A 13,054-nucleotide genomic window follows, 5' to 3' on the forward strand; every position below is an offset into this window, starting at 1 on the left:
ACCTCAGACTCATGTTCTTTTTCTGATTGTGTGAATGGTCTTATTCGAAGACAAACTTGGAGATAATCTTTAGATGTCAAACTGTTCTCCTAAAAAAGGATAACAAAATAACTATATTTTTGAAGTAGAGAATACAACTTTCCATAGATATTTTTTTCACATGGCTGATTATATAGTAATCTGAGATTATAAACAATTTCCAAACAGTCACTATTCTGTTTTGTTTCTGTTCCTTGTGACTTTTTTGAGACAGGGTCTTCACTATGTTGATCAGGCTGGCCTTGTACTTGAAATCCTTCTAGTTTGGTCTCCCCAGTGCTGGGATTACAGGCCTACAACCCCACACCACGCTACTATTGTTTTTAGCCATTTTAAATGTTTAAAGAAAGACTTACCAGAAAAAACGGCTTTTAAAAAAAAAAAATAAAGTATACCACAAAAGACTCCATCCCTCTACCTCTTATACTTATGTGAAGTCTGCAAAAACCCTTTTTTCCATAGAAGTTTAATCCACATATCTAATACAATTAACAGGGTTCTTTGCACTGGAAACCATAACTCTATAATTATAATCAGAACATTCTATTAATCCAAATGCTGGCGTTCACCATGCATTCAAAATTTTTTTTACTATATAACATTCTCTTTGTTTTTCTTAAGGAAGAAATGAGCTTACCTCATTTTGTAAGATACTTTAAATGAAATGTTATAAATTAAAAAAATAAAAGAATAAAAAGGAACAATTATGGGAAAACAAAGCTTATCAAAATAGACACAAGAATAGAAAATCTGAGTAACAATATTCTATTAAACAAATTCAATCCAGGCCTGGGGATGTGGCTCAGTGGTAGAGCACTTTTCTAGCATGCACAAAGCCCTGGATTTGATCCCCAGCACCAAAACAAAACAAAACCACAATCCATTATCAAACAAAATAATCCTATGACAAAATCTTCAGGCCCTGGTAATTTGCTGATAAACTCTCTCAAACATTTTAAGGAAATAATTATACAAAAACTCTTTAAGGAAATACAGGCCTGGACATGGTAGCAAAGGCCTGAATCTTAGTGCTTAATTTCAAATTCAAGGACTGGGCCACATAGTAAGACCCTTTATCAAAACAAAAACAAAAACAAAAAACCACTTCAACTAATTCTGAGTTTGAGGTAACTTGATACCACAATATGACAAGGAAATCTTACGAAAAAATTATAAAATATTCCACATTAAGATAGGTACAAAATTTCCCTAACAAAATACCAGGCAATATATACAGTAATACATCATGACCAACAATGGTTTATCCTAGGTATATAAGTAAGATCATTTTAACATTTAAAAAACAATCAGTGTAAAACAAAAAAGAAATCAGGGTAATTGAGCACACACAAAAAAATGAGCTTTTATGTATATAGATGTAAACAAAGCATTTGACAAAATTTAACATCTACTTAAAAAAATTCTCAGCAAAATGTAATAGAAGGAAACTTTTTCTACTCAATAAAGGGCATTTACAAAAAACCTACAGATAAAGTATTTAATTGTGAAAGACTAAATATGTTTTCCTGCTTGGTTTTTTGGAGACAAGGTCTTGCTGTATAGCACAGACTGTCATCAAACTGGTGATCCTGTTGCCTCAGTTTTTTCCAATACTGGGATTACAGGGATGTACCACTACACCTGGCTTGGGAAAGACTGACTCTAACACGGGTAGCAGCAAGACAAAGGATTTCTGCTTCACTTTTATTCAACACTACTAGAACTGATACCTTGATAACCAAGGGATCAATAAAAAAACAAACATGAAAAAGAAGGAAAATAAACTCAAATTGAGGAAAAAAAGGTTCTCTACTCATAAACATGAGCATCACCTATAAGATCTGACAGTTACTAAAGCTACTAAATAAGATTAATAAAGTAGCATGCTACAAGTCAATATCTAAGATCAATTGTTTATCAACCTATACCAGGAATAGTAAGAAATTGATTTTTAAAAGGAATAGCTCTCACAAGAGTATCAAAAATTCTGAAATACTTAGGAATAAATCAGAAAAAAATAAAGATGTGAAAAACCCGTTGATAAAAACCTACAAAAAACACTGCTGAGAGAAATTGAGGGAGACCAAACAAAATGAAGATATACCTTGGTCACTGTTTTGTAGACTCAATATTGTTATGATGGATTCTTCTAAAACTGATTTACAGATTCAATCAATTCCAATCAAGTTATTTTTTTCCCAAATGAGATTTTATGAAAGTAACAAATTAATTTTAAAATTTACATAGAAATGTAAAGTACATATGAGAGCCAAACAACTCTGAAAAAGAAATTTGAAGAGCCAGCACTCCTGGCAAGGCTTCAAAACTTTTTTGGGGGGGTGGGGGGAGGGAAGGGGCAGTTGAAGAAGGCCACTCTACTCCTTGCATCACACCTTCAGCACTAAATGCTTATTTTAATGCTACAGTAATTGAAAGTTTCCTACTATAAGAAAGACCTACTAGCAGAAAAGGCCTATCTTGGAGATACTGCAAGTTCAGTTCCAAACCACCATGGTAAAGTGATAAAGCTGAAATCATAAAAAAGTGAGTCACATGACTATTTTAGTAGTAAGTATAATGGTTAAAGAATGAAATTTTAAAGATATTTTTTCAGATAATTTTTTTTTTTCAAATGGCTACCAGGTGAGGGCATGAACACTTTAAAGTACTACTTGGGAAATAACTGTTAGATATTTCTTTCAACTTAGGGCTCCATGGAAAAGTTACTGAGACACAAGGTTGCGTTAAAGCTAAAAAGTTCAGGGCTCTGTCTAGTGACATACACACATATTTCCCCATATCATGACAATCAATATAATACATTTCACATCCTGTACTTACCTCAGTGTTTGATGCTACTAAGGAAAATTCATGAGAGAGATCAAGCTTAATGCCATCAAAATTTATTCCTGAAGGCCTCTCAACCGGGTCAGCGCTAAAAACATAAGATGGTCTAGGCACCCCATCTTGACTCAGATTAGATTCCATTCTGTAAGAATAGCAGCAACATCTTTAGACACTTTAGTAAATCAGTAAGCAAGCCCCTCACAACTTAAAACGTCTACAGTTACAATGTACTACTTTCTCCCAAACAAGGCTTCAGAGAAAGAAAACAAGACTGTATCATTTATCTGGAAAATTACTTTCAATTTAATTCTTCCAAGTGTAGGTAAAAGTGAAAAAAAAAATATGTGAGCACATTTAAAAGAATACCTGGACTTGGGGGGGGAGGGGTGGGTTGTACAGCTCTTGCCTAGCATTTCTGAGGCTCTGGGTTCCATCCCCAGCATCCACAAAATAAATATATAAATAAATCAGTGCCTGACACATCACAGGTCTTGGGAGAGGGGGAAGTACCAAAGATTGAACTCAGTACTACTCTATCACTTGAGCTATGTGCCCAGTCCTTTTGTTTTCAGTTTGTTTTTCAGATAGTTTCCTGTTTTTTTGCCTGGAGCTGGCCTCTAAACGAGATCCTCCTACCTGGGCATCCCTCCCATCTTCAACTCCTGAGTAGCTGGGATTATAGGTGTGGCCCATAATGCAAGCCTCCATCACAGGTCTTAAATTAAGCTGAATAATGCCATCACTCAACTATTATAACTGAATTAAACATTGTATCACTAAACTTAAAGGATAACCACAACATTTCAAAATGTACCAAGAATCTACTAAATGCACAATACCTTAGGGAGAGAGGGAGGTCTCTGTTCTTTGATGAGACTATAAAACAGGCACAACAGCGATTCCCAAACTAAGTTTCCAGGCTGGAGAAAGTAGTAATGGGAGCCCACATTTGTTTAGTTCTTCACAACAGTCAGGGACAAGCTCAAAGCCTTAATTCATTAGCGAGGTGAGGCACTACTCAAATGTGTGCACATCCATTTGTCTTATTTTGTTTTGTTTTTTGTATCGAGATTTGAACTCAGGGCCTTGACCTCCTAGGCAGGCGCTCAAGCCCTTGAGCCTCGCTGCCTGCCCCCCACCCACCATTTGCTTTAAATATAGCCCAAATAAGCATATTTTTAGCCATTTAGAGCCCGCCCGATGTGACATTCCCGGAAAGAAAACATATGGATCAAACCGCTCACCTCCGGGATTCAGAAAACTAGGTTTGGCAAAAGTGGCCTATTTCTCAACAGAAGCAACCACAATATTAAAAATGTCCATGACTGCAAAGGGTCTACTATGTGGAAGCAATGTTTCTAACAACTTTAGACATTCTCATTTAGCCTTCACAAAGACCATAAGAAGTAGGCATTATTATCGTCTCCTTTAACAGATGAGGGAATTGAGGCCCAGAGAAATTCAATAAACTGCCTTGTGACACCCAGCTAATCGGCGGTCTAAACCCTAACCAGAGTAGTTCGGCTCAATCTTCACTGCTTTGCAACCCAGTTCCTGCTTTAGGGCCCTCAGAAAATGTTGACACTTCCACAACCGTTCCCAGCTTCAGGCGTGCTATACACGTACTCACCTACCTCTTACTCCGCACCTTTACAAGGGTCACCTCCTCACCCGCAATATCGCCCGGTGGAGGACAGTCAAGCAGCGCCAAAGCGTTTTCGTTTTCAAATTCAAACAATGGCGGCCAAGGTATCGCACTGAACGCTGGGAGTGGGCGGGGCTTCCGGAGCGCTAGGGGACCGTCCCTGCCTCGCATTGCCAGCGACTCCCGGAAGAAGCTCTCAACTCTGGGGGCGGGACTTACAGCGCGGAGCGTCCAATAAACAGCGGCGGGCTCGTGGGCGGCCCGGGGTCGGAATGTGTATCTTGCCTCAGGGTTCCTCATGGCTAGGATAGGTGTCACCCTCTATTGGCTGGAAGCAAGTCTCTGGTTCCGTCCTTGAGACATCCAAAGACCGGTCGAAGGCCCCGAGGTGAGGCCGCTGTTAACGCACTTAGTTCCGCGACCCTCCCAGGGACGTGCGGAGGAATTGCGTAGGGCTAGTCACCTCCGGGTCTTGTATCCGCGGGGCCGGAAAAGACTTCCTCATCCCAGGATCCGGGATCACCTCCATCCCTGCGTGATCCTGCCAGTCGTCGACAGCGGCACTCGTGGACGAAACACATAACATTTTTATGAGAATTTTCTTTTTTCTTTTCGCCTTTCTAATCCTATAAAGCAGCTACTGCTGCAAGGCGTTGTGCTGTGTCCGTTTTAACATAGGCAAGGTCTTTGCGGTGCCCAAAATGTAAGTGCCAGTGCATCCTCTTGTTCTTTAAAAGTAATCCTCTTTATTTACTATTACATATGACAAGTATTTACAACTCAGGCTGTCTCTCCTCACTGTACTTCATTTTAAAGAAAAATAACTGCTAACATAAGTTGGGCGTTTACCTTGTGCCTTGAGATGCCAAGGTTGTAAAGTGGATTATCTCACTGATCCTGAGAACAACCCTTTGAGGTAGGTATCGTTGTCATCCCATTTTATAACTTCTGAGAAATCTGAGTTCACAGTGTTAAGTAATGGACCCAAAAGCAAATAGAGCAAGGGTTTAAATTCAACTCTAGGATTTCAGAACCCTCTCTCTTTCATGTGGTCTTTTTTTCGAGTAATTTACTTGATTAGAAGCATTTTGGGAACATCTAGTTTGATGAGCTTACTGTTGTCTTCCTTTCCTTATGCTGTATTTACATCTCCTTTCACTTACCCTTTCCCTCACTAACTTTCCACTGTCTCATTCAGTTTGTCTTCTTTCCACACAAAATAAAATTTGAGGTGAACAAGTGTGGAATAGAGAAGAGGATGTGGGGCCAGGAGGAAAGGTGAACAATGAAATGTAGATGTAAAAGAGAAGAAAGGAGAGAAGATAAAATAGAACTTTTTCGTTCCAGGCTGGAACTTGTTTTGTTTTTGACTTGACTAAGTCTTCTTGTTTGTTTTTAGGATGGGGTCTTGCTGTTGTAGCTCAGTTGGCCTCCAATTCAAGATCTTCCTGCCTGCATGAATCTCTCTCTCTCTCTCTCTCTCTCTCTCTCTCTCTCTCTCTCGCTCCCCTCCTCTCTTTCTCTCCCCTCTACTCTCCTCTCCTCTCTTCTCTCTCTCTCTCTCTCTCACATTACAAGCAAGTAACACACCACTCAGAATTTAAGTCTTTAGTGGGTTGTATGTCACAGTCTCCATTGCTCCTACACAAAAGTCTATCCCTGAATTCATGCTCTTTATCGTAACTCACAATGTCTTATTGCTTTTACTAGTTGTGGTGGAGAAGCATGAGCATAAAGACACTAACCTGGAGAGACTTAAATTCTAATGGGGGAAAACAATCAAGTTAGCATACAAATAATTGAGAAATTACAACTTTACTAAGTGGCTTGAAGGAAATGTTCTCAGAGGTATAGGAGTGTCATAGGAGAACTTCAGCAAGTGTTTGGTCTGTATCTTCAAGGGTCATTAGTAGTTAACTAGGTAAGAAAGAGACATGAACATGTCAGGCAGAGGGGACATTATACTGGGCACAGGAGAAAGGAGTAACCAAAAATCCAATGAGTTTTCTTTCATTTCATTACGGTTTCCAGCAGTATTGGACAGGTGAATGTTTCATCCACACAGTTAAATGTTTCAGCCTTGAAACACTCTTCATCTGGCTGCTGGGTCACCACTCTTCTTTTGTACTCCTAAACTCTCTTGTCATACGTTAGTCTTCCTTTTTCTCCTACTATGCTTTGTCTCCTGCAAGTTCCCTCTTGGCAACCCTATAACTCTTATGGATTGAAATAGCATCTTTATACTGCATTATTTAATTCCTTACCCCTCCTCTCCTCACTCAAACTAGAGGGAAATATTCTGGTACCCACTTAGTATCTCCAATTGAATGTGTAACAGGTATCTCTATCTTAACATGTTCAGTTTGGTTCTCTGGATTTTTCACTAAAAAAACTGAAATTCTCTCTTCTCTAATCTTCTCCATCTCAGTAAATGATACAGCCATACATCTACCCAGTTATTAAAGACGATTGCTCTCTGAATCCTCCTTCCACTCACTCTTACCAGTTCATAAACATCTGCAGCTTCAGAATTTTAAGTGAAATAAATACGCTTTAACCTTTTCATTGCCCAAGCCCTTGTGGTGGTCTCTCACTGGACTCCTTTTTTCAGTCCTGCACTTCTCTACGCTATTCATCACAGAGCTACCAAACTAATCTCAAAAAGCAAATGATTATATAATTCCCTTGATTTCAATGACATTTTAGAAATAAATCTTACACTGATAAGTGACAAAGAAAAAGAAGAAAGCTACAAATGACTATAAAAGTCCCCCTTATCCACAGTTTCACTTTCCAAAGTTTGTTACCCAGAGTCAGCTGTGCTCAGAATTTATCAATAATAACCTAATGCCACACACAGCACAATGCCTATGTCATTCATTTCATCTCATCACATAGGCATTGTATAATCTCATGTTGTCTCAAGATGGGTGAGTATAGTACAATAAGTTGGTTTTTGTTGTTGGTTTTTGGGGGGATTTTTTTGGTTTTTTTTTTTTTTTTTTTGCTGTACTGGGGCTTGAACTCAGAGACTATACCTTCAGCCACTCCACCAGCCCTCTTTTGTGATGGGTTTTTTCAAGATAGGGTCTCGCAGACTACTTTCCCCAGTTTGCTTCGAACCATGATCTTCCTAATCTCTGGCTCTTTAATAGCTAGGATTACAGGCATGTAAAATAAGTATTGAGAGACCACATTCACATAACTTTTATTACAGTATAGTTATAATTGTTCTATTTTATTACTAGTTATTGTTAATGTTTTACTGTGTAATCTATAAATTATACTTTATCATAGAATATTTATGTGTATGATACCTCTACATACAAATATGTATATGTACTTTTTAAAAATTTTTCATCCAAGGTTCCTGACTCATAACTCCCTCCCCAAGGTAGGCCATAGAAACTAGAATTTCTCTTTCCCAAAATAGGTAAAATGGGTGATAGAATCTCTAGTTTTCCCCCACATTTCTGTCTTGGTGGTGGTCATAAAGAAATTCTCTGGTCTACCTTGTCTAATAATTATAAGACCCCTATTTCAGAAGGCGAAATACCCAGGAGGAAGGAATGTTTCAGAGACACCAAAAATAATCTGGACAGGTCTTGCTGGATTTCCCCAATATGTCTATTACCATTATATTTTAACCCTTCTTGCACAATCATTTCTATATGGTTCTCCATGCTTCATTCATACTTGTACAGTGTGAGGTCTCCATAAAAATCTAAAATAGCAGGGTTCAGAGACCTTCTAGACAGCCAAACATGGGGAAGCTTGCAGGAAGGTTACCAAGAACTCATCCACACGCTGGAAGGGTAACACAGAAGCTTTTGAGCTTGAGACTGTTCCAGACCTCATCTCATGTATCTTCATCTGGCTGATTATTTGTATCCTTTATAATACACTGATAAATGTAAGTATAGTGTTTCCATGAGTTCTGTAATCAAACCTGAGAAGGGAACTATAAGAACCTTAATTGCAGCTGATCAGCCAGATGTTCTGAAGGCCTACACTTGCAACTGGGTCTGAAGTCGGGCAGTCTTCTGGGGCCAACCCCTCATCCTGGGGATCTGATGCTAACTCCAGATAGGTAGTGTCAGAATTAAAGTAAAGGACAACCAGCTGGTGTGTGGTGCAGAATTGCTTGCTTGCTTGCTGGTAAGGAGAAACCCCACAGATCATTTCTGTGTTGTGAGCACATTGTAAAAGAAACAGTTTTAGTTTGTTTCTTTCTACACAGTATATAAAAGAAATAATAATAATATTAGGTATTGGCTGAAAGGTTGTAGAAAGAATACACTATCTCAAAGAATCACCCTACAGATTATTTCTTAATTGTATAGAGAAAGATAATTTTAAAAAGGAGACATTACTAGGCATGCCTTAAACAACTGAGGGTATTTGTGCCAGAAATATTTGTCATGAGTCTAAATAACCAGGAAAAAAATGTAGAACATTCTATAAGTCAATAAGTATAGCTTTTCAAGATTGTCTGTCTCCTAGCAAAAAACAAAACAAAAATGTGGAGAAAAAAACTAAATGAAATTTGTGAATCTACTGGTTCACAGTTTTTTTTATGTATGCAAAGCACATTTCATGGACAATTGGGGAAACTTAAGTATGGACTACATATTAAATAGTATTGAATCTATTTAAAATTGTATATGACAATGAAGCTGTGATTCTGTAGAAGAATGCATTTGCTTTTAGAATGTACTTATTGATTTATTTTGCTGCAATTACCTTCAAAAGGTTTGCTAAAAAGAAAAATCAAATATGGCAAAATATTAATAATGGTGAATCTAGGTGAGAAATATAGTGGTGTGTGTTGCAGTATTCTTTCATCCATTTAAAATAACTGAGATCTAAAATCAGAAGAGGAGAGGGGTGGGGAGGAATAGAATAAAAGCTTAATCTTTACCAGTCTGCCAAGCCCTGCATGATAAGTGACTAGTGAATCTTGTTCCCTTCTTTTCTTTACTTTATGTAGCAAAGTTCTTTCCAGTGTGTATGAACCTCTATATAGTTCTCTGTACCTGAATTCTCTCTTCTCCATTCATTAAATGGCTCATTTCTTTCTTTTGATGTCACCTAAAATATTCCCTCCTTAAAGAGGATTTTGTTTGGCATTTTATTCAAGTGGTTCCTCTGTTTTATTTGCAGGTTTAATTCTATTTTTTATACTAGCAATAATATTTGTTGTTATTGTTTTCCATTCCACTTAAGTATACATTCTGTGTGTTTCTCTTGGCCACTGATATATTCTTGATGACTGTGTAAATACATAACTAGCAAATAAATACTTGTTGATCAATAAATGAAGGCTAATGTGGCTGCAGTAGAGATTGACGAAGAGTGGCAAGATGTGAATTTGGAGGGATGGGACAAGGATAGACCCTGTAAACCTTACTCAGCAAAGTTGGATTTTATGAAATGATACTGGACTGTGTTTAGGATGAGCACACTACAACTCAATCTGCTTCTCTCGTTTTAAAAGGTTCACCTCCTGGAGAGGAGAATAAAGGTAGCCAAAGAGGATGCAGATGAACCAATTAGGAGTCTTTTGCTTCTATCCCGGCAAAAGATGATGATAGTGTGGACCTGGGAGATGCAGAACAGAGGACAAATTTCAGAGGTATTCTTTCCTACATTTTCTATTAGCAAAACCACTAGATTTGCCTTAGAGACACAAAGACAAGGTAACTAGAAAGTGCTTATGATGTACTCCTCATTTCAAAAGATTATATTTATGCACTTGAGCATTAGTGTAAAAATGAAAAACTTGGTAAGTTTAATCAAGCTGATTTCCTGAGTTGTTGATAGCCTCTAGTGTAATGCAGACTTACCTCAGAGATACTGAGGATTCAGTTGCAAACCACAACAATAAAAGGAATCACAAATTTTTTTGGTTTCCAAGTGTATATAAAAGTTATGTTTATACTATACTGTAGTCTATTAAGTATGCAATATTAGCACTGTATATTTTTAAATGTACACACTTTACTTAAAAATACTTTACTACTGAAGAATGCTAACAATTATCTGAGTCTTCAATGAGATATAATCTTTTTGCTGATAGAGAGTTTTGCCTTGATTTGATGGCTGCTGTTTAATCGGGTTGGTAGTTGCTGAATTGAGTGGCTGTAGCAATTTCTTAAAATAAGGTAACAACAAAGTTTGCCATATTGATTAGCATTTCCTTTCAAGAAAGATTTTTCTGTAGCACAGAGTTCTGGTTGATAGCATTTTACCTGTAGTAAAAAGTTCTACAAAAACTAGAGTCAATTCTCTCAAAACCTACCATTGTTTTGTAAACTAAAGTTATGTCATATCCTAATTCCTTTGTTGTCATTTCAACAATGTTCATAGCATCTTTGCCAAGAGTAGATTCTATCTCAAGAAGCCACTTTTTTGTCACATACCTGTAATCCTAGCATTTGGGAAACTGAGGCAGGAAGATCGTTTGAGGCCTGCCTGAGCAACACAGCAATATCCTGTCTCAAAAAAATTTTTGCTCATCCATAAGAAGAAACTTCTCCTTTAAACTTTTTTCATGAGATTGTATTTCAATCACATCTTCAGGTTCCATTTGTAATTCTAGCTCTCTTGCTATTTCTATCACATCTGCAGTTACTTCTTCTATTAAAGTCTTGACCCCCTCAAAGTCATCCATTAAGGTTGGAATTAACTGCCTCAAACTCTTGTTAAGGTTGGTAATATATTTCTTAAATAGTAAGACTTGAAAGATGAAGTTAAGCCCTGATCCATGGGCCACAAAATGGATGTTGTGTTAGCAGACATGAAAACAACATTAATTACATTCATTTTCATCAAAATTCATAGGTAATTAGGTTCATTGTCAGCGAACAATAATATCTAGAAAGGAATCATTTTTTCTTTTTTTTTTTAAACCCTTCCTTCCTCTTAGAAAGGCATCTTTTTTCCTAATAGTGAGTCTCAACCATGGGCTTAAAATAATAGGTAAACCATGTAGTAAACACATGTGTTATCATCCAGGCTTTGCTTTTACATTCGTACAGCCCAGGAAGAGTAGATTCATTATAATTTTTAAGGACACTTAAGATTTTTAGAATGGCAGTCTAATGTCTTCAACTTAAGGTCACCAGCTCCATTAGTTCCTAACAAGAAAGTCAGCTTGTCCTTTAAAGCATTGAAGTCAGGTACTGAGTTTTCTCTCTCTAGCTATAAAAGTCCTAAATGGCATCTTCTCCCAATATAAAGCTGTTTTGTCTACATTGAGAATCTGTTGTTTGTATAGCCACCTTCATCAACAATCTTAGCTGGATTTTCTGGATAACTTTCTGGAGATTCTTCGTCAGCACTTGCTGTTTCACCTTGCACTTTTAGGTCATAAAGATGGCTAGTTTTCTTAAACTTCACAAACCAATCTCTGCTACCTTCAAACTGTTGTTTTGCGGTTTTCCTCACCTCTCTCAGCCTTCGCCGAATTGAAGAGAGTTAGATCCTTGCTGTGGGGTTAGGCTTTGACTTAAGGGAATGTAGTGGCTGGTTTAATTATCTCTCCAGACCTTAAAACTTTCTCCATATCTACAATAAGGCTCTTTCATGTCTTTATCATTTGTGTGGTCACTAGTATAACACTCTTTATTTCCTTCAAGAACTTTTCCTTTGCATTCACAAGTTGGCTATTTTATGCAAGAGGCCTAGCTAGCTTTCAACTTGTCTTAGCTTTAGACATACCTTCCTCACTAAGCTTAACTATTTGTAATTTTTTATTTAAATTGAAAGATGTGTTCCTTTTACTTGAACACTTAGAGGCCATTGAAGGGTTATTAATTGCCCTATTTTCAATGTTTTTGTGTTTCAGAGAATAGGGAATAGGGATGCCTTTGGAGAGGGAGAAAAACAACAACCAGTCAGTGGAGCTGTCACAAATTTATTAAATTTGCTGTCAGGATGAGTGAGAATCATGTTGCCCCAAGACAATTATAATAATAATGTCAAAGATCACTGATTACAGATCACCATAACAGATACAATAGTAATAAAAGTTTTGAAGTGGTAGAAAAATGGTACCAAATAGACTTGCTTGACACATGGTTGCTACAAACCTTCAATTTGTAAAAAACATAGTATCTGTGAAATACAATAATACAAACCATAATAAAATGAGATGTACCTGAAATAGCTGATTTTACATCTACTTGATTCTATTCTAAGTAATTTATATTCATTTTAATCCTAAGAGTCACTCTGTGAGGTAGTTTATTATTGTTCTCACTTAACAGAGGAAAAAACTGGGGCAGAGAGCTATTAAGGAATAGTGCAGGTATGTACTTCATCAAAATGATAAGAAGATTAAATCAGATAATATTGTAAAATACTTAAAAAGTACCTGGTATTTGTTAAATAATAATTTACTTAAATTGGTTTCACTAATAAATGATGGAATTGGAATTGGAACTGGATAGTGTGGCTCTAGAGTGTGGGTTATTAACCACTGCATTCTCCTGCGTTTCAAAGTTTGGATCCAACACCCTT

The 13,054-nt window shown here is 37.2% G+C and overlaps 2 protein-coding genes across 7 annotated transcripts in view; one reads left to right on the forward strand and one right to left on the reverse strand.

Moving 5' to 3' along the window:
- Positions 1-4,831, reverse strand: part of Kif20b (kinesin family member 20B) — a 53,544-nt gene extending 48,713 nt beyond the window's left edge. For 2 of the 3 annotated variants that reach the window (XM_074078791.1, XM_020153843.2), the window contains exons 1-3: positions 4,521-4,831; positions 2,881-3,028; positions 3-89 (exon numbers count right to left, since the gene is read on the reverse strand). In XM_074078791.1, coding sequence (XP_073934892.1) covers positions 3-89; positions 2,881-3,028; positions 4,521-4,831 — 546 coding nt within the window. Of the gene's footprint in view, positions 1-2; positions 90-2,880; positions 3,029-4,516 lie in introns of all 3 variants that reach the window. The other variant, XM_074078792.1, reaches the window with a different exon arrangement.
- Lipt2-as1 (LIPT2 antisense RNA 1) overlaps positions 4,742-13,054 on the forward strand; it is a 34,271-nt gene continuing 25,958 nt past the window's right edge. Inside the window, exons 1-3 of one of the 4 annotated variants that reach the window (XM_074078799.1) lie at positions 5,059-5,234; positions 5,348-5,447; positions 10,029-10,166. The gene's annotated coding sequence lies outside the window, so the exon portion shown is untranslated. Of the gene's footprint in view, positions 4,920-5,058; positions 5,448-10,028; positions 10,167-13,054 lie in introns of those variants that run through there. The other 3 variants (XM_074078800.1, XR_012449695.1, XM_020153846.2) reach the window with 3 other exon arrangements.

Source organism: Castor canadensis, chromosome 7 (genome assembly GCF_047511655.1).
Source record: "Castor canadensis chromosome 7, mCasCan1.hap1v2, whole genome shotgun sequence".
Taxonomy (NCBI): Eukaryota; Metazoa; Chordata; class Mammalia; order Rodentia; family Castoridae; genus Castor; species Castor canadensis.